General features: G+C 38.6%; 1 protein-coding gene across 4 annotated transcripts in view; it reads right to left on the reverse strand.

Moving 5' to 3' along the window:
* Positions 1 to 23,249, reverse strand: part of LOC126260151 (sideroflexin-2) — a 178,645-nt gene that overhangs the window by 125,562 nt on the left and 29,834 nt on the right. For all 4 annotated transcript variants that reach the window (XM_049957410.1, XM_049957406.1, XM_049957409.1 and 1 more), the window contains exon 4: positions 1,157 to 1,355. In XM_049957410.1, coding sequence (XP_049813367.1) covers positions 1,157 to 1,355 — 199 coding nt within the window. The remainder of the gene's footprint in view (positions 1 to 1,156; positions 1,356 to 23,249) is intronic.

Here is a 23,249-nt window from a genome sequence, read left to right on the forward strand (position 1 = left end):
CAATAATATACAAGCTTACACAAGTTTCAGTCCTTGCTATAACCTGTTATAATTTTCATTCTCTTCACACCTGTTCTAATGTACTTTTTACATCCTTGTCGACATGTCGCACATTTATGAAAAAATTTATATGTGAGGCAGACAGAATGGTGTCAGTAACTAGTAACAGTCAACATTAAAAGACACTGCAACAGCACACATGTCAGCCAATTCCAGATGATACTAATATACAGGGTGTCCAAGGAGGAATGCTAAATATTCAGGAAAATGACAGGAACAATCTTTTGAAGCAAAAGATCTAGTAAACATGGGGTCAAAAATGCATACCTTAAGAGCTAAGAACCTATCTTCATCTTTGATGTGGCAAAACAAATCTCTTTTACTGCAAGCTCTTGATTTCCTTGTTTTGAAAGGTGATAGTAAGGACCAAAATAAGAAAAATTTCCTGTAAATATGGCTTCTAAAGTGCATATATTAAGAGCTATAACACTTAACATGTGCATTTTAGAACCCAAAAATCAAACAACAGAAAATCCAGGATGGACAAAATCAAACAATGGAAAATCCAGGATGGAATGTAACAATATTATGTGAAGGAAAGTTGCTACTCACCATATAGCTGAGACGCTGAGTCGCAGATAGGCACAACAAAAAGACTCTCACAATTAAAGCTTCCAGCCGTGGGCCTTCATCAACAATAGATACACATGACTGTGAGAGTCTTGTTGTTGTGCCTATCTGCGACACAGCATCTCTGCTATATGGTGAGCAGCAACTTTTCTTCTCACAATACTGTTACATTTTAGAACCCAAGTAAAAGAGACAGTTTTTTTCTTGTTTGGTATATACTTCCTCCTCCAAAAACATGAAAGGGAAGAGCTTACAGCAGGAGAGACTTGTTTCACAATACTGAATCTGAAGAAGTGCTCACAGTTCTTAAGGAATGCATTTTAGAGCCCATGTTTACAAGACTTTTTTGCTTCAAATGGTTGTTCTTGTCACATCCTTCAATACTGACCATTCCACCTGTGACACCCTGTACATAATTAGAAATAAGTCACACGTAGAAGTGTGATCTGCTACAACATGACTGATAAGTTTGAGACATTAAAACTACAAAAATAGTTTTTGGATGTATACTGATGCATAGCAATACCTGCAAGAGGGAGCTGGCTCGTTTCTCCCAGAATTTACGGCATCCTACAGCTGTAATCATAGCTGATGCAGTTGCTGACACATAAGCAACACCTAGCTGTGTTGTTGTCACATCAGAATTTGCATTTCTGTTTGTGTAGTTAACAAGAGCATTGAACGACTGGTTCACCCACTGCCAAAATACTACTGCAGTGGATGTCCTGGAGAAGAACAGTGGGGCAGAATTGATTAAACTGTTATTTTAAAAGAGATATAATAAAGTTATTACAAAACACAGATTTACATAAACCTAATCAACAATCTACAAAGGAATGAGCCCAAAATACACACAACAATCCAATTAAAATTTAACAAAAGTTTTCAAACAATGGAAACTCCAGGTTGGAATATCCACAGTGTAGGAAAAGATAGATTGCTACTTACTGAAAAGATGACACGTTAAGTTGCAGACAGCAACAACTAAAAGAAACTTACAAATAAGCTGTTAACCAGAAAAAGAAAGAGAAACACTCACCATTCATTCACACAAGCAAGCACACCTCAGGCATCTCACAATGTGCCCGCATGATGTGCTTGCTTTTGTGAATAAATGGTGTGTGTTTTCTTTCTTCTTCTGACAAAGGCTGTGGCCAAAAGCTTATGTGTAAATGTCTTTCAATTGTGCCTCTCTGCAACTTAACTTGTCATTTTTACAGTAAATAGGAATCTACCTTTTCCTATATTGTTAATAAAATATTTTGCTAGCCAAGCAACAACACATACACAAATGAACAAAACATATCAAATGCAATACTTTTTTAGCCTGTGGATTGTGGAAAAAAGAGAGGAAATAACTGGAAAATATGAGATTGCTGGGAGCTCAAGTGGAAGAATTAAGAAAGATTAAAAAGAACAAGACAATTGAGAAACAGATAATGAAATTATAGCAACCGATGGCTTTCAAAAAGCTGAGAAGTAAGTGGGGATCCGATAAGTTATATATAAAGGAAGTATGAATGAAACCAAAACTGTGAGCAACATAGTGAGCTAAGAACTGAAGTACTACTGTTACATGAAGGGGAGAGGAGAGGGGTGGCAGCAGGTAAGAATCCAGCTTTCCTACAAAGTGAAGAAGCCATCATGATTATCACTACGGTGTTGTTGTATAGGATAAGAGAGAAAGGATGGACATTTTTAGAACAGATAGTATTCAGGCTCAGGTAGTAGGAGTGGTGGGGGGGACTGATGTGATTATGTGTTTGGTAGCTCCCGCCATTTGGTTGTCGGGGTAATGGAGCCTTTGGCTGTGCAGCACTGCGTGTTTGCTTACAATAGTTTTGTGTGTAACAATGAGCTTGTTGTTGCAGTTCAGCATGAGTTTGATTGCCATTTCAGTCTTACCGGACATGATAGGGTTCCTACTTGTAACACCTTTTTACATTGGGTTAAATCATTTTGTTTCTGTGGAACAGTGTTGAAAAGAAAACCACCAGGGACTCCTCACTCAGTACGCACTGCAGAAAATGTTGAAAGGGTTCAGAATGCCATAGTCTGTAATCCTGGTCAATCTGCTAGGAGACATTCTTCTGAACTGCATCTCAGTAATCGTTCAGTAAGTTGTATTTTGCATATTGATCTAGGATTCATCCCTTCAAAATGGTCATGGTGCAACAATTGAATCCTACAGATTATGAACAGCGGCTAAATTTTGCTCAAGATATGGAGGCCATACTTGAGCAAAATGACAATATTTTTTATTTTTATTTATTTATTTATTTTTTGGTGAATGATGAAGCTCATTTTCATTTGAATGGCGTGGTAAATCATCAGAACTGTCATCATTGGGCCACTGAAAATCCAATGAGAGACGATTATATAGTTCCAAAGTGACTGTTCAGTCTGCTGTGACAGGTACAGATGTTGTTGGTCCATACTTTTTCCAAGATGATAACGGGAACACTGTAACCATAACCTTAGAACATTATAGACAGATGATCACTGAATTCTTCCTAACTTAACTATAAAGAAAATGTATTCCTATCAGGATAATTTGGTTTGAGCAGGATGGGGCTGCAGCTCATACAGCAGGAATGTCAATGGAAGTGTCATTTCCCGGTTTGGTGACATTAGTTGGCGTCCTCATTCCCCAGGCCTGTCCATGGGCAACAACTTTTTGTGGGGTTACCACGAGTCATGTGTATACGAGCATAAACCACATACACTTGAAGAACTGAAGGAAGCAGTTCATGTGGAAGTGAGTGAAAGACAACTTCTGAGAGCGGCTTGAGAAATGTATTGCTGAAAATGGCCGATACCTGGGAGGCATTGTTTTCAAGCATTAATTTAGTAAGATGGCAACATAATTTGAGTATTATTCTGTAAGTAAATTTTTTTTTAAGTGTAACTAATGGTATATTGTTTTTTTAACAACCATTCTTTTTGCCTCACCCAGTATTTTCACTAAAAAAGTGTACTGAGTGATAATATAAATTTGCAGGGTGTCATCAATGGTCACTGCCCATCAGGATTTCTAATCTTGAAGAATTGCACATCCTTTAATTGGAAACACTGTTCATTTTTACATAAATATTGTGACTGAAGGCCTGTAACTATTGATAGTAGGTTGGTATATGTACACAATTTCTGCCTTCTGAATGATGGTGTTCATTTTGTTGATGATATCTGATATCTTCACTTTAGCCCATCGTCCGAGGCATACCTCTACATCAAACTAGGAAAGACATTGCCATATGATTTAGAGAGAGATGGTAAGAATTACCAACATTTGTCACTTACAAAAGGCATATAATTCGACCACTTCACTGGTACAGCAAGATGAAACACCCAGAATGTTTATTTACAATCATACAATGATCACTGCTCCCACCATTGGCCTAAGATTATCAGAGACCACAAAATGGAGCAGAAGTTAAGTAATTATGGAATTGGAAGCAAGTTTAACAGATGGATCCAATCATATTGTTGTGAAACAAGGACTGTACCACTGTGAGAGATACAGAGGTGAGCAAATGTGCCAGGACTTGCCCCAGTTCACTACTACTAGCACCACATCATCATAAAAAACCTGTGCTTAACAAACAAAGGACTGAACCATAAACCTAAGAGCAAAATTAAAAATTGAAATAATTTTTCTAAACTTTGTCCGTGTATGCTTCAGTATATTAATATTAACAGTGTGGAGTCTCAGAATGATCAAATGAGTATGTTTCACTAAAAATATTATTTTAAGAAAAAAATAAATGATGCTAAATAATGAAGCTAGAAACCTGACAATTGTTCAGAGGGTGAAATGTATGTCACAATCAAAAGTTACAACCCTCAACTTGATATTGGAGCAATATTTTGGTCAATATCTACATTTTTTTTTTCCCCGAAAAATTTAAGGCGCTAAATATTAGACTCAGAAAGGTGAAAATTCGTATGTAGCCTCAGTTTGATATAAAATCACTAAATACATAACACCAATAAGCTATCTCTATTAGTTTTCAAGTAATTTACTACAAATTAAATTTGGAATGAAAACTTTCCTATTCATAATAGATTAAGCATCATTTGTTTTTCTTATAAGAAGTTCTAATTACAGCACTTGATTACACTGATGAAATAATACAGCTGTACCAAGTTTCAAGACTTTAGTGTAAATAATAATCATCACAAAGAATCTAAAAGATGCAGTTCAGATGTTATGTTCTATTATTGGTTATGTTCTTAAATCTGTAGCTGGCAAAATTTGAATTTTTCAGTAACTAAAGCAGAGAGAGAGACGCAAAGACAAAACACACACACACACACACACACACACACACACACACACACACACACACAGAGACAACTGGACTGCAGCCTCTGGCAGCTGAAGCCACATCGCGAGCATCAGCAGCAGTGCATGATGGGAGAGGCAACTGGGTGAGAGTATGGAGGAGAGTATGAGGGCTGTATGCTAGAATGGGAACAAGGAAGAGGCTGTATGGGTGAGAAAAATGACTAATGAAGGTTGAGGCCAGGAGGGTTATGGGAATGTAGGATATATTGCACAGGAAGTTCCCATCAGTGCAGTTCAGAAAAGATGGTACTGGTGGGAAGGATCCATATGGCACAGGCTGTGCTCAGCAACACAGTGGTCCACTTGTTTCCTGGCCACAGTTTGCCATTCATGCGGACAGACAGCTTGTTGGTTGTCATGTCCACATAGAATGCAGCACAGTGTTTGCAGCTTAGCTTGTAGATTACATGACTGGTTTCACAAGTAGCCCTGCCTTTGATGGGATAGGTGATGTTTCTGAGCGGACTGGAGCAGGTGGTCGTGGGAGGATGTATGGTACAGGTCTTGCATCTAGGTCTATTAGAGGGATATGAGCTATGAGGCAAGGCAGTGGGAGCAGGGGTTGTGTAGGGATGAATGAGTATATTGTGTAAGTTCAGTGGACAGTGCAATATCACTGTGGGAGGGTGGGAAGGATAGTGGGCAGGACATTTCTCATTTCAGGGCATGGCGAGAGGTAGTCAAAACCCTGGCGGAGAATGTAATTCAGTTGCTCCAGTCCTGGGTGGTATTGATTTACAAGGGGAATGCTCCTCTGTGGCCGGACAGTGAGATTTTGGGAGATTGTGAGAGACTAGAAAGATAAGGCAAGGGAGATTTGTTTTTGTACAAGGTTTGGAAAATAATAATGGTCTGTGAAGGCCCCTGTGAGACCCTCAGTATATTTTGAGAGGGACCACTCGTCACTGCAGATGCGGCAACCACTGGTGGCTAGGGTGTACGGAAGGGACTTCTTGGTATGGATGGCAGCTTTTGAAGTGGAGGTATTGTATATGGATGGAGGTACTAATTAATGTAGCCGTCTTTGAGATGGGGGTCAATGTCTATGAAAGTGGTTTGTTGGGTTGAGTAGGACCAGGTGAAGCTAATGGGGGAGAAGCTGTTGGGGTTCTGGAGGAATGAGGATAGAGTGTCCTCGCAGTCAATCCAGATCGCAAAGATGTCATCAATAAATCTGAACCAAGTGAGGGGTTTACGATTCTGGGTGTTTAGGAAGGATTCCTTTAGATGGCCCATGAATAGGTTAGCATAGGATGGTGCATTGCATGTGCCCATAGCCATACCTTGGATTTGTTTGTAGTTAATGCCTTCTAAGGAGAAGTAATTGTGGGTGAAGATATAGTTGCTCATAGCAACTAGGAAGGAGGCTGTTGATACGGTATCCATTGGGCGTTGGGAGAGGTAGTGGTCAATAATGGTAAGGCCAGTGGCATTAGGAATGTTAAAGGGAGGTGGCATCAACAGTGACGAGCAGGGCACCGTGTGGTAAAGGGGCACGTGTGCGTCGTCTATTTCCGACAAAGGCCTTATTGGCCGAAAGCTTACGTTGTGCGTATCTGCAACTCGACACTCCTTTCAGAGTATGCTGATGCAATAGTTCCCTACTTAACAATCATTTAAAACCACTCACTCGACAAAAGATCTGTACCCAAAGACTGAAAAGTTGCACAAGTTACAACAATATTCGAGAAAGGTAGTAGGAGCTATCCACTAAATTACAGGGACATAACATAAATGTCAATATGCAGCAGGATTTTGGAACACATACCGTTTTCGAACATTACGAATTACCTCGAAGAGATCGGTCTATTGACAGATAGTCAACAAGGATTTAGAAAACACCGTTCTTGTGAAACACAACTAGTTCTTTACACACGCAAAGTGTCGAGTGCTACTGACAAGGGATTTCAAACTGGTTCTGTATTTCAAGATTTCCAGACGGTTTTTGACACTGTAACACACAAGCAACTTGCAATAAAATGGCACGCTTACGGAATATCTTCTCAATTACATGACTGGATTCGCGATTTCCTGTCAGAGAGGTTAAGGTCTGTAGTAACTGATGGAAAGGTTCTGCTGCTAGGTAGTTCTCATGGTAGAGGTGTGGACCGGCAGTTGCAGGAAGTGTTGGGGAGTGAGTACCAGGTCACCAGCACTGTGAAGCCTGGTGCAGGGTTGGCTCAGGTTATGTAGGAATTTTATGAAGGAAGACCAGGTAGTGATAGTGGGTGGAGTAGGGAACAGTCTCGATAGGGAAGGGGAATACAATGCAGGTGGTGGCCAGGTAAAGTTAGCAACTCAAACTGGCAGCACTAATGTGCATTTCATGCAACTGTTTCAGTGTCACGACTGGCTCGATCTTAATGCGGCTGTTAGTTGCATTGATGGCAGAGGGCACGGGTCACATTTCAGTAGTGCCAGTTAGGTCTATCAGTAGATCGGGTTTCACTAGGCACGGCCTGCACCTCAATAGGTACGGGAAGGGGAGGCAGGCAAAGCTTATAGGTGACAGTGTAGTGGGTGGAGGTGGGATCACTCACGGAAAAATTCCTGTATAGTTGGTGTTAGAGCTGCACATTTTTTAGATGGAAGTCAGCTGATAGGTATACCTGCTTAAAGGAAGTCGCTATAAGGACTCACCTTCAGAGGATGTCATGTTTCCAAGTAGAGAAGGAATTAGCATATTTCATCAAAATACAAGAGGTATTAGAGATAAACTTAGTGAACTGCTTAAAGGTGTTGACTCCGAAATTATTGGTATGTCGGATCACCACTTAAATACACTACTGGCCACTAAAATTGCTACACCACAAAGATGACGTGCTACAGATGCGAAATTTAACCGACAGGAAGAAGATGCTGCGATATGCAAATGATTAGCTTTTCAGAGCATTCACACAAGGTTGGCGCTGGAGGCGACACCTACAACGTGCTGACATGAGGAAAGTTTCCAACCAATTTCTCATACACAAACAGCAGTTGACCAGCGTTGCCTGGTGAAACGTTGTTGTGATGCCTCGTGTAAGGAGGAGAAATGCATACCATCACGTTTCCGACTTTGATAAAGGTCGGATTGTAGCCTATCGCGATTGTGGTTTAGCGTATCATGACATTGCTGCTCGCGTTGGTCGAGATCCAATGACTATTAGCAGAATATGGAATCGGTGGGTTCAGGAGGGTAATACGGAACGCCATGCTGGATCCCAACGGCCTCGTATCACTAGCAGTCAAGATGACAGGCATCTTATCCGCACGGCTGTAACGGATCGTGCGGCCACATCTCGATCCTTGAGTCAAGAGATGGGGACGTTTGCAAGACAACAAACATCTGCACGAACAGTTCCACGGCGTTTGCAGCAGAATGGACTATCAGCTCAGAGACCATGGCTGCGGTTACCCTTGACGCTGCATCACAGCCAGGAGCGCCTGCGATGGTGTACTCAAAGACGAACCTGGGTGCACAAATGGCAAAACATCATTTTTTCGGATGAATCCAGGTTCTGTTTGGCGACATCATGGTGAACGCACATTGTAAGTGTGTATTCATCATCACCATACTGGCATATCACCCGGCATGGTGGTATGGGGTGCCATTGGTTACACGTCTCGGTCAACTCTTGTTCACATTGACGGCACTTTGAACAGTGGACGTTACATTTCAGATGTGTTACGACCCGTGGCTCTACCCTTCATTCGATCCCTGCAAAACCCTAAATTTCAGCAGGATAATGCACGACCGCATGTTGCAGGTCCTGTACGGGCCTTTTTGGATACAGAAAATGTTTGACTACTGTCCAGGCCAGCACACTCTCCAGATCTCTCACCAAGTGAAAACATCTGGTCAATGGTGGCCGAGCAACTGGCTCGTCACAATACGCCAGTCACTACACTTGATGGATTGTGATATCGTGTTGGAACTGCATGGGCAGCTGTATCTGTACACGCCATCCAAGCTCTGTTTGACTCAATGCCCAGGCGTGTCAAGGCCGCTGTTACAGCCAGAGGTGGTTGTTCTGGGTACTGATTTCTCATGATCTATGCACCCAAACTGCGTGAAAATGTAATCACATGTCAGTTCTAGTATAATATATTTGTCCAATGAATACCCGTTTATCATCTGCATTTCTTCTTGGTGTAGCAATTTTAATGGCCGGTAGTGTAATTTGACAATTCAGAGGCTTCCTTTACCAGGATATAGATTACCTGGCTGTTTTTCAAGGAGTTCCTTGTGGGGTAGGGGAGTAGTCATGTACGTAAAAAACAGTATTCCATTTGAGTCCATCAACATATCGTGGCACCGCACTGAACAGGTATTTGAATGTTGTGCAGGGGCAGTTGAATTTAGTAAAACTAAACTTCTAATTATTGTTCTATATAGGTCCCCTAACTCTGACTTCAGAGCATTTCTGCTCAAGCTAGAGAAGGTTCTTGATTCACTTTATAGGAAGTACCAGAAATTTGTTATATGTGGTAACTTCAATATAAATTTTGTATATGATGGTGCAAGAAAAAGGATGTTTATAGATCTCCTAAATTCATATGATCTGGTGCAGAGTGTGTTTTTTCTAACTTGGGTGTGGGGGAACAGTAGTGCAGCCATAGACAATATTTTTATTCATTCTTCTTTATTAGATTAGTAAAAGGGTGAATGGCCTTTCAGACCATGATGCATAGATTTTAACATTAAAAGGCTTCTGTCCTCAAACATATGTCAATTATAATTACAAAATATGTAACAAAGTTAATCCAACAGCAATAGATAGTTTTTTAAGCCTCATCAAGGAACAAGAGTGGCAGGAAGTTTATAGTGCCGATAACACAGATGACAAATATAATGCTTTCCTTAACACATTTCTCATGCTCATCGAGAGCTGCTTCCCATTAAAATGTTCTAAACGGGGTACTAGCAGTAAAAGGCAGCCTGGGTGGCTGACTAGTGGAACAAGAATATCATGTAGAACAAAGTGGGAATTATATCAAAATGTTAGGAGTAATCACAATCAAGCTACAGTAGCCCACTACAAACAATACTGTAAGGTGCTTAAAACATTACTGGGAAGGCAAAGAGTATGTGGTATGCAAATAGAATAGCTAATACACAGAATAAAATTAAAACCGTATGGTTAGTAGTGAAGGAAGTGTCTGGTCAGCAGCAGAAGGCCAATGATATAAAGTCAGTTCGTAGTACAATAATTCCTGTTGCTGATAAATCAGATATAAGTCAGCATTTAACAATAATGTTTTGAGCATTGCTGGTGAATTAAATAAAAATTTAGTTTCTACAGGGAATCATATAACTCTTCTGGCAAATGCATTTCCAAGATTGATGTCTGAAATACTCCTCTGTGATACAGACAAGGCTGAGATTGAGTCAATAATTAAATCACTGAAGACTAAGGACTTTCATGAAGATGATGGAGTGCCTAGCAGAATATTAAAGTACTGTGCTGCACATGTTACCCCTGTATTTAGCCATATTTGTAATTTTTCCTTTAGGAATGGTCAGTTTCCTGAATGAATAAAGTACTCAGTAGTAAAGCCACTTTATAAAAATGGAGAAAGGGATAATGTAGACAATTTTAGACCTATTTTTATGACATCACTGTTTGCTAAAGTTATTGAAAAAGCTGTGTATGTAAGGATAATTGATCATTTTATATCACATGATTTGCTATCAAACATACAGTTCGGTTATAGATGTGGTTTAGCAACCGAAAACACCACATTCTCTCTTCTCTGGAAGGTACTGGATGAATTAAACAAAAGGTTTCGAACACTAGGCATATTTTTTGATTTAACTAAGGCATTTGATTGTGTTGCTCACAAAATATTGCTCCAGAAGGTGGACCATTATGGAATACGGGGAGTAGCTCACAATTGGTTCACCTCTTACTTTACCAACAGACAGCAAAAGGTCATTATTCACAGTGTTGAGAATGGCTGTGATGTGGGGTCTGAGTGGGGTACGGTCAAGTGGGGGGTGCCCCAGGGATCAGTTCTGCGGCCATTCCTGTTCCTTATTTATATATATGATATTCCCTCTAGTATTACGGGTAACTCTAAAATATTTTGGTTTGCTGATGCTTGGTAGTAAAGGATGTTGCGTGCAACATTGGCTCGGTTTCAAATAGTGCAGTTCATGACACAAGTTCATGGCTTGTAGAAAATAAACTAATGCTAAATCACAGTAAGACCCAGTTTTTACAGTTTCTAACACACAATCCAACAAAACCTGACATTTTAATTTCACAGAATGGGCATATGACTATTGAAACTGAACAGTTCAAATTTCTAGATGTTCAGATATATAGTAAACTGTCATGGAAAGCCCATGTTCAGGATCTTGTTCAAAAACTTAATGCTGCCATTTTTACGATTTGATCGGTATCTGAAGAGAGTGAACGTTTGACACGAAAATTAGTCTACTTTGCTTATTTTCATTCACTTACGTCATATGGTATTATATTTTGGGGTAACTCTTCCCAGTCTGAAACGATATTTCTGGTTCAGAAACAGGTGGTTTGGGCAATAAGTGGTGTAAGTTCATGAACCTCTTGTCAACACCTGTTCATGAATCTGGGTATTTTGACACTGGCTTCTCAATATATATATATATATATATATATATTCCTTACTGTCATTTCTTGTAAACAGTATTAGCTTATTCCCAAGAATAAGCAGCTTTCACTCAGTTAACACTCAACGGAAATAAATCCTGCATTTGGATTGGACTTCCTTAACTTTCGTGCAGAAAGGTGTGCACTATACCGCTCCATCTATTTTCAATAAGTTACCACTAGAACTCAAAAATCTTAGCAGTAGTCCATGCACTTTCAAATCGAAACTGAAGAGTTTTCTCATGGGTCAGTCCTTCTATTCTGTCAAGGAAATCCTTGTGAAATTAAGCTGATTCTTGTGGATTGCATTTACTTTAACTTATGGCTTGCCTTTTTTCAGGTTCATAAACATTTTATTTTTATCTGTTATTAGTTTTATGTTGTAATATCATGTACTGACATGTTCCAAGACCTCGGAGATTTGATCTTCAATTTGGTCCTACGGAACTTGACGTGTAAATAAGTAAAACAAAAAGTCATCGAGCAAAACAGAAATGATATCTGGCGTTCCCTAAGGTAGTATTACAGGCTCTCTAATGTTCCTTATCTATATAAATGATTTAGGAGACAATCTGAGCACTCATGTTACATTGTTTGCAGATAATGCTGTCATTTATCAGATAGGATTAATGGAGTAAACTGAGAAAGTACAAAGTAGAGCAGCACGTTTTGCGTTATCGGGAAATAGGGGAGAGAGTGTCACTGACATGATATCATGATACAGAATTTGGGGTGGACATCATTAAAACGTAGGTGTTTTTCGTTGTTGCATAATCTTCTCATGAAATTTCAATCAAATAAAGGAAATCAGAGCTCACGCAGAAAGGTATAGGTGTTCATTTTTTCTGTGCACTGTTTGAGATTGGAATAATAGAGAATTATTGTGAAGGGGGTTCAATGAACCCTCTGCCAGGCATTTATGTGTGACTTGTAGAGTATCCATGTAGATGTAGATGTAAATGTGTCTATGGCGGTTGACAGCAGATGGTTCCACCTGGTGGTCTGCTGCACCTATATATAAATATAGCCAGACAGGCAGAGAGAAGACACACTTCGCTCTAAGATATCAATCTGTCCATGTCAGTCAGACACCTGTAAGTGCTGTGCCTCAGATGACATCACAGCCAGGCTGCTACCAAACACGTTTTTGGTAAAAGCAGGAAGTGAACTGTGAGTTAGTTTGGGCCAGAGGTCATTGTTGGCAACCGAAATAAAATAATAATTTGATCCTTTTACTGACCTCCCAGTTCAGTTGATACAGTTGCTGAAAGGTTCAAAGAAAACTTGAGTTTGATTTCAAACATGTGCCCGACTCGTACGATAATAGTTGGTGGTGACTTTAATTTGCCCTCGATATGTTGGCGAAAATACGTGTTTAATTCCGGGGGTATGAATAAAATATCATCTGAAATTGTGCTAAACGCATTCTCTGAAAATTATTTTGAGCAGTTAGTTCATGAGCCCACGCGAATAGTAAACGGTTGTGAAAACACATTTGACATCATAGCAACAAATAATCCTGAGTTAATAACGATATAGGGATTAGTTAACACAGGGTTGTCGTAGCGAGATTGAGTATTGTAATCCCCAAATCCTCGAAAAATAAGCGAAAAATATACCTAGTCAAAAAAGCAGATATAAATTCACTTGACGCCTTCCTGAGAGACAACCTCCACTCATTCCAAATTAATAATATAAGTGTAAACCAGATGTGGCTTAAATTCATAGAAATAGTATTGGCAGCAATTGAGAGGTTTATACCAAATAAACTAACAAACAACGGAGCTGATCCTCCTTGGTACATAAAATGGGTAAGAACACTGTTGCAGAAACAACAAAACAAACATGCCAAATTTAAACAGACGCAAAATCCCCAAGATTGGCGATCCTTTACAGAAGCTCGAAACTTAGCACAGAGTTCAATGCGAGATGCCTGTAACAGTTTCCACAATGAAACTTTGTCTCGAAACCTGGCAGAAAATCCAAAGAGATTCTGGTCATATGTGAAGTATGTTAGCAGCAAGAAACAATCAATGCCTTCTCTGTGCGATAACAATGGAGATACTATTGTAGACAGTGCTGCCAAAGCAGATTTACTAAACACAGCCTTCTGAAATGCCTTCACAAAAGAAGATGAAGTAAATATTCCAGAATTCGAATCGAGAACAACTGCTAACATGAGTAATGTAGAAGTAAATATCCTCAGACTAGTGAAGCAACTCAAATCACTTAATAAAAGCAAGTCTTCATGTTCAGACTGTATACCAATTACGTTCCTTTCAGAGTATGCTGATGGATTAGCTCCATACTTAACAATCATATACAACCGTTCGCTCGACCAAAGATCCGTACCCAAAGACTGGAAAGTTGCACAGGTCACACCAATATTCAAGAAAGGTAGTAGGAGTAATCCACTAAATTACAGGACCATATCATTAACGTTGATATGCAGCAGGATTTTGGAACATATATTGTGTTCGAACATTATGAATTACCTTGAAGGAAACAGTCTATTGACACACAGTCAACATGGGTTTAGGAAACATCGTTCCTGTGAAACACAACTAGCTCTTTATTTACATGAAGTGCTGAGTGCTATTGATGAGGGACTTCAGATCAATTCCGTATTCCTGGATTTCCAGAAGGCTTTTGACACAGTACCACACAAGTGGCTCGTAGTAAAATTGCGTGCTTATGGAATATCGTCTCAGTTATGTGACTGGATTTTCAATTTTCTGTCAGAGAGGTCACAGTTGGTAGCAATTGACAGAAAGTCATCGAGTAAATCAGAAGTGATTTCAGGCGTTCCCCAAGGCAGTGTTATAGGCCCTTTGCTGTTCCTTATTTATATAAACGATTTGGGAGACAATCTGAGCAGCTGTCTTTGGTTGTTTGCAGATGATGCTGCCATTTATCGACTAATAAAGTCATCAGAAGATCAAAACAAACTGCAAAATGATTTAGAAAAAATATCTGAATGGTGCAAAAAGTGGCAGTTGACCCTACATAACGAAAAGTGTGAGGTCATCCACATGAGTACTAAAAGGAACTCGTTAAACTTCGGTTACACGATAAATCAATCTAATCTAAAAGCTGTAAATTCAACTAAATACCTAGGTATTACAATTACAAACAACTTAAATTGGAAAGAACACATAGAAAATGTTGTGGGGAAGGCTAACCAAAGGCTGCATTTTATTGGCAGGACACTTAGAAAATGTAACAGACCTACTAAGGAGACTGCCTAGACTACACTTGTCCGTTCTATTTTAGAATACTGCTGCGCGATGTGGGGTCCTTACCAGGTAGGACTGACAGAGTACATCAAAAAAGTTCAAAGAAAGGCAGCATGTTTTGTATTATCACGAAATATGGGAGAGAGTGTCACAGAAATGATACAGGATTTGGGCTGGAAATCATTAAAAGAAAGGAATTTTTCATTGCGACGGAATCTTCTCACAAAATTCCAATCACCAACTTTCTCCCCCGAATGCGAAAATATTTTGTTGACACCGACCTACATAGGGCAGAATGATCACCACAATAAAATAAGGGAAATCAGAGCTCGTACAGAAAGATATAGGTGTTCATTCTTTCCACGCGATATACAAGATTGGAATAATAGAGAATTGTGAAGGTGGTTCGATGAACCCTCTGCCAGGCACTTAAATGTGATTTGCAGAGTATCCATGTAGATGTAAATGGACTGTAAACCATCCTGGATCACTTAGTTTTCATGGAAGTAAGTGTTTGTGTGCCGCCCGTAATGTTGACAAAACTGTGTGGCAAGTGGCGACATTATTTTCCACTTTTAAGGTGAGCAATTAACTTTTGGTGATTGGAAGTCAGAGTAATAGACCATTTTACTTGGAACTTGCCACAGAGGTCACCTCAAACTACTAATAGTGCTGTTTCCGTTAGGGACATTAATATTTTTATCAGGAATATTATTAAGTTTGTGCATGTGACCTTTTACTGAATATATTAATCAGTTACAACTCAAAACTTTTATTTACAAATCAGTGAAGTCGGTAGGCACTAACATGATACCAAAGTGAAATATGCCGAAACTATTGTGTGAACAGTGCTAACATTTACTCATGACTGTGGAATCTAAAGTGTGAAACTAGTGGAAGCTTAATTTATATGTAAACACATAAAGTACAAAATTTATGCAGAAAAGGAGTATACATACTGCAGTTATGTTACATAACCGTATACCTTCTTCTTAAAATGCATACAGACATTAAATACATTTTAGGTAAAGTTGAAACAGTTCTTGCTTCACAAGTGCTTCTACTCTCTCTCTGAATTTCTGGAGCAGCATAACAAGTAAACCCCATTTATCAAATCAGCAGTTCCAATTACTAACATCATAACTTCACATTGTCAGCTTTACAGGAGAAGCAAAGAAAGTTTAAAATGAACAGAATAAATCCAAATTTATTTCAGTTTTATTGAAACTTTACAAATAAAAATTTAAATATCCTATACTAATATGCTCTGTCTGTATTCAAAAATGGACATTGTGGTCTTACACTGTTTTTCTCTGGAAAAACCTACAGTATATTTCTATTGTAAGTTGTGCTGCAATAGCTTCATGATAACAGAAACTGAGAAAATAAATATTATGATTCCCTTATGCACTTTTCATAAGACATCCTCTTTCAGCAGTATTTGATACATCACCATCAGTATGTGCTGCAGTACCAGTTTGTGCTGAACCCAGACTTTGATAAAAGTGAAGATAAGCAGCTGGGGTGCACAAGCTGTCACATAAGGACAAGAGATCCTTCAGCCTCTGTTTGCTGACCGGCAAGAACCCCTGATATACTTGTTCACTGATATCGCAGGGTGATAGCTGCCTTCCTCCTAGATTGCTTCTGGACAAGATACACCTTTCTTCTTCCTGATAATTGTACTTGAAGTACACTTCAGATGGTCATCCTTCTAAGACAGCAATTTCCCATACTTCACTCCACATCAGCTTATTTTTATTGGTACTGTACAGCCACCATTGCTTCTGCACCACTTTCAAGTTATATATCAAGTCCTGACTCATTTCATTAACTGTGTATGGCTTGCCAGTGACCTTACTCATTCTAATTAAGATGAACCACTGATCCAGAACATATGAAGATTGGTCCTTCTTTTGATCAGAGTGTACGCTGAGTCACCTTCATTCTGGGAGTGCCCCCTTTCTAGAAAGTGATCTGTGATTGATATTCCAAGCTTATTAGTTGCAATGACAAACACAGAAAATACGACTCTGTTCCTATTTTTCCACTGCAGTTATCCGAATAGAGTTTAAATATTTTGCTACCTTCACCAGCTTGCATCTATAAGAAATGGTAAAGACACCTAACTATTTCATTTGGATCACATGGGCAATGGCCTTGTGTGAAACATAGCACTGTCCTTCCTATTTTTCTGAGTCATATACTGTGAAATTGAAGCTGGAATATTTACATTTGAAGTAATAAGGCTCATATCAGACTGAGGAGTAGCCAATACTTTCTGCAGATTAAAACATGCACACGTAAACCTGTCTGAGATTGAAGTGACTTTGTTTTTTTTCTTTCAGTTCCCTGGCAATAGCTTAATTTGCAATGTGAGAGGTGTATTTCTCTTCCGGCTTTGCTTTCTCCTCTCCAGAAGAAGAAGTAGTGTAAAGCTCGGATAGTTTACACTTAGCCTTTTTAGGTGAAAGAATGACAAATTATATTATTAGTTGAACATATCAATGTGTTGCCTTAATGTGGCAGGGTTCAAGGAGACATATTTACTTTCCTTGATCCATTCTTGGTACATACTGTGCATATTTTCAGTACTCAGTTCAGCATCAAGGTACTTTCAGCATGTTTCCTTGCTTGTCTAATGTGACTCTACACACCGTAAGCTGTTATACACTCTCACAATGACTCCTGTATTTCAGGTTGTGTTGTATTTCCGCTTTTCGAATGCTTTACTCTCATATCAGGCAACAAAATTCCATCTGTTCCCAGTTTTTTCATGGCAGTCCTCACCCATATATTTGTAATGGCATGCAGAAACATTTTCTCTCATACCTTAATGTTATTGCCACCAACTGTTAGAGAATATAGTCTCGAAATTTTTCTTCTTGAGTCAGTTACATTTCAGGTCTGTTTACCACTAACATTTTTCACATGTTGACAGATGAATTTTCACTGTCTGCTATGATCTCCCATCTGCCGGAACTGTTCAAAGATATCCTGCCTGTTTTCTTGTGTTAATTTTTTATGACATTTCAGTTAGCATGAGTTGGGATCGCATCCAGACTTCATTAACCTAGCTTACATTTCAGCACTCTTTCAGCATTAGTGTGCCAAACCTCTGTTGAGGGATTCTTTCACTCTATTTGTTATCCATGGTGATTAATTCCTATCATTTTATGGGTCTGCCTTTCATCACTCGAGTGTCGCCGTGTTCTGACTGTGTCTGGTGAGGAGGGGGTTGCATTTCATTCTGCTGTGGAGGTGGATGTAGAACCATTTAAGGGTTGTGCATTACCTTGTAAGGAGTTTTCTCCTGCAATAAAGATGTGTAATGTTAAAATTAAATCCTTAAATTATACTGTTTTCTGAAAAGCTACAAAGCCTTTACCCTTGTCTTTCCTATATTTACCTTTCACCGGTGTTATCTTTTTCTTGTGATAAACTATCAGTTATTATGGGGCAAAAAAGTATCGGTATAGCAACAGAGTTATCACTGTTATCCAAGCATAAGGATTGAACATTTTTTTCCCGCTTTCCCACTGTCGCCACTTCAGTTACACAAAAGCAAAACTTTTCTAAGAATAGTTGGAACAAACAAAACTACGAATTAGCATTATCTTGATACAATAATGTACATAAAATACATAAAAAATCTTGCCTTTTGATACTAAATCTGTGCTATTATTGAGATGATCATTTGGAAACCATGAACTACACCTTCCAGCACCACTGGGAAATTATTCCCTATATTTATACTTCCCTATCCTGTAGAAAGAAACTGGTGATTTCAAATAATAATTATTGCTGTGACAATACAAATTATTATTTGTGGCACTAAATAGAACTATGCAGCCAAGAAATTATGAAAAATATTCTTAACCTGTATACAACACAATTATGTATCACTAATGACAGAATTCCAGTGCTCTTACCGGTTTTCAGTTCTCTATATGAAATTCTGTTCTTTATCATTGTTCATACAAGAAAAATTGAGTACTTACATTCATTAGCATTCATTCATTGGTTTGAGAACCATGCTCATTATTTTTAATGTTTGACTTTAGTACATGATTAGTCAACAGCTTAACTACTGATATCAATTATAAAAGTAGTGAACTCAAAACCCATTCAAAACAGCTGTTTATCAATTATTATTCTATGGGAAATCACTGGTTACACTTGAACTGATGACTACGTCTACAATCAGCATTGATATTGGCTACAAGCAACCCTAGATGACAATGCTTCCTACTTAACAGCGAGGATGATGAATGTTGCACACATGTAACTGTAAACATGCCCTGTATAAATGTCATAATTACAGTTATGATTTTAATTATGCTTCATTATCCCAGGAAAGGCATCATAACATAAATTGTGATTCTTTTCAGAGGTGCATGAGTTACGTAGAGGACTTACAATATCCTGAAGACTGCTATTGCTGTGTATGTTGTGGTGTTAGAGATAAGATTTTCATACAGGAGAAAAATAGTGAAATAATAATTCTGGCAAACACTGTAACTCAATGTGACCATTTTTGGACTCACAATGTTAATACTTGGAACAGTCAGAATATTATTAATTACGTATTATGTCTCTCTATACTATAACTTACTTTGATAGTGTTGGTCTTGTACTCTCACTTAATTACTACTGCTATCATATGTAGAAGCAATGTCGTATGTCAGTTGATATTACTCTGTACTTTGCGTTGATATTAATCCCTGGACCAAACAAAAAGTCATAGCATCTTTCTTAACATATTCCATCTGAGTTTGTTAAGCATTTGCGTAATGCTCTCATCATGACTAAATAAGCCCACGAGGCATACCACAGATATTCTATGAATTTTCTCTAATCATTCTGCTCAGTCTGCTTGAAAGTGTCTTAGATGATGAGCAGTAATCAAGAATTGCCAAATGAAGGGTTTTCATATACTGTCCTTCACTGGGAAGTTATTATTCCTATGGGTATCAGCTGGGTATATGGGTGTTTCTTTTTCTTTTTTTTTTTTTTTTTTTTTTTTTTTTTTTTTTTTAAATTACTAGATTTATATGGGCCAAGATAGACATGAAGCCCATGCCTACCACAGGAGAACAAGTTTATATACCAACTAGCTCTGCAGATGACGGAGAAATTGATGAAATGCATGGTGAGATAAAAGAAATTATTCATCAGATAATGAAGGGAGACAAAAATTTAATAGTCTTGGGTGACTGGAATTCGACAGTAGGAAAAGGAAGAGAAGGAAACGTAGTAGGTGAATATGGATTGGGGGTAAGGAGTGAACGAGGAAGCTGCCTGGTAGAATTTTGCACAGAGCATAACTTAATCGTAGCTAACACTTCATTCAAGAATCATGAAAGGAGGTTGTATACATGGAAGAGGCCTGGAGATACTGGAAGGTTTCAGGTAGATTATATAATGGTAATACAGAGATTTAGGAACCAGGTTTTAAAATGTAAGACATTTCCAGGGCAGATATGGATTCTGACCACAATCTATTGGTTATGAACTATAGATTAAAACTGAAGAAACTGCAAAAAGGTGGGAATTTAAGGAGATGGGACCTGGATAAACTGACTAAGCCAGAGGGTGTACAGAGTTTCAGGGAGAGCATAAGGGAACAATTGACAGGAATGGGGGAAAGAAATACAGCAGAAGAAGAATGGATAGCTTTGAGGGATGAAGTAGTGAAGGCAGCAGAGGATCAAGTAGGTAAAAAGACGAGGTCTAGTAGTAATCCTTGGGTACCAGAAGAAATATTGAATTTAATCGATGAAAGGAGAAAATATAAACACACAGTAAATGAAGCAGGCAAAAAGGAATACAAACGTCTCAAAAATGAGATCGACAGGAAGTGCAAAATGGCTAAGCAGGGATGGCTAGAGCACAAATGTAAGGATGTAGAGGCTTATCTCACTAGGGGTAAGATAGATACTGCCAACAGGAAAATTAAATAGACCTTTGGAGAAAAGAGAACCACTTATATGAATATCAAGAGCTCAGATGAAAACCCAGTTCTAAGCAAAGAAGGGAAAGCAGAAAGGTGGAAGGAGTATACAGAGGGTCTATACAAGGGCGATGTAATTGAGGACAATATTATGAAAATGGAAGAGGATGTAGATGAAGATGAAATGAGAGATACGATACTCCATGAAGAGTTTGACAGAGCACTGAAAGGCCTAAGTCGAAACAAGGCCCCGGGAGGAGACAACATTCCATTGGAACTACTGACAGCGTTGGGAGAGCCAGTCCTGACAAAACTCTACCATCTGGTGAGCGAGATGTATGAAACAGGTGAAATACCCTCAGACTTAAAGAAGAATATAATAATTCCAATCCCAAAGAAAGCAAGTGTTGACAGGTGTGAAAATTACCGAACTGTCAGTTTAATGTCACAGCTGCAAAATACTAACGTGAATTCTTTAGAGACGAATGGAGATACTGGTAGAAGCCGACCTTGGGGAAGATCAGTTTGGATTCCGTAGAAATGTTGGAACACGTGAGGCAATACTGACCCTACGACTTATCTTAGAAGAAAGATTAAGGAAAGGCAAATCTACGTTTCTAGCATTTGTAGACTTGGAGAAAGCATTTGACAATGTTGACTGGAATACTCTCTTTCAAATTCTAAAGGAGGCATGGGTAAAATACAGGGAGCGAAAGGCTATTTACAATTTGTACAGAAACCAGATGGCAGTTATACGAGTCAAGGGACATGAAAGGGAAGCAGTGGTTGGGAAGGGAGTGAGACAGGGTTGTAGCCTCTCCCTGATGCTATTCAATATGTATATTGTGCAAGCAGTAAAGGAAACAAAAGAAAAATTCGGAGTAGGTATCAAAATCCATGGAGCAGAAATAAAAACTTTGAGGTTCACCAATGACATTGTATTCTGTCAGAGACGGCAAAGGACCTGGAAGAGCAGCTGAACGGAATGGACAGTGTCTTGATAGGAGGATATGAGATGAACACCAACAAAAGCAAAATGAGGAAAATGGAATGTAGTCGAATTAAATCAGGTGATGCTGATGGAATTAGATTAGAAAATGAGACACTTAAAGTAGTAAAGGAGTTTTGCTATTTGGGGAGCAAAATAACTGATTATGGTCAAAATAGAGATATAAAATGTGGACTGGCAAGGGCAAGGAAAGCGTTTCTGAAGATGAGAAATTTGTTGACATCGAGTATATATTTAAGAGTCAGGAAGTAGTTTCTGAAAGTATTTGTATGGAGTGTAGCCATGTATGGAAGTGAAACATGAACGATAAATAGTTTGGACAAGAAGAGAATAGAAGCTTTCGAAAGCTACAGAAGAATGCTGAAGATTAGATGGGTAGATCACATAACTAATGAGGAGGTATTGAATAGAATTGGGGAGAAAAGAAGTTTGTGGCACAACTTGACTAGAAGAAGGGTTCGGTTGATAGGACATGTTCTGAGGCATCAAGGGATTATAAATTTAGTATTGGAGGGCAGCGTGGAGGGTAAAAATCGTAGAAAAATCGTAGAAGGAGACCAAGAGATGAATACACTAAGCAGATTCAGAAGAATGTAGGTTGCAGTTGGTACTGGGAGATGAAGAAGCTTGCACAGGATAGAGTAGCATGGAGAGCTGCATTAAACGAGTCTCAGGACTGAAGACCACCACCACCACCAACAACAACAACAACAACAACAAACATGGGCATTCTACTTCAAATCACTTGATACAGTATGGGTACTTGACATTTCCAACTGACTGAAATAATGTGATCAATCGATATAATCTTTTGTTTTTATGTTTGTAGTTAATAAATTTAAAATTCAGGGTCAGCTGCCAGTCTTAGCACCATACGTTAATTATCTTCAAGTCTTCTAGTATTTCAAACAAGTTTTTTATGAATGTGACTCTCTTTATAAAACTACATCACAGGGCAACAACCTCAGTGAACTAAAAACAATACCTGCAAGGTTGTTTATCTATCATACACATAATTCCTTGAGGTAAGCCTGATAAATACTTTAATGTAGTATTCTTTCTCAAATATTAAGTTTTAGCCTAAGTTTACTGTTTTCCAGCATTAGTTACTCATGAATAAAGCTCATTTTGTTTTATTGCGAGTATGGAAAAGTTTGAGGTTACCATGTAAGTAAATGGCATCAGCATGTGATTCATAAAATCCAGTCCACTCTATGAATCTGGTATGTTTTATGAAAGTATGGGTACACGCATGATTGAGAACTATTAAATGCAAACACTAATAACTTTCATTTGTTGTCAATATTGAACTTGTTGGTCTTATTTGATGATTAAACTGAGGCGAATAGAGGGAGATGAACCTGGATTTGCCACTCAAGAATATTTCAATAAAAAAAATTGTTTGATTACTCTGTACTTATTGCAAAATGCTATAATCTATTCAGATTCACCCTAT

This window comes from Schistocerca nitens, chromosome 5 (assembly GCF_023898315.1).
Source record: "Schistocerca nitens isolate TAMUIC-IGC-003100 chromosome 5, iqSchNite1.1, whole genome shotgun sequence".
In the NCBI taxonomy this organism is placed as follows: domain Eukaryota; kingdom Metazoa; phylum Arthropoda; class Insecta; order Orthoptera; family Acrididae; genus Schistocerca; species Schistocerca nitens.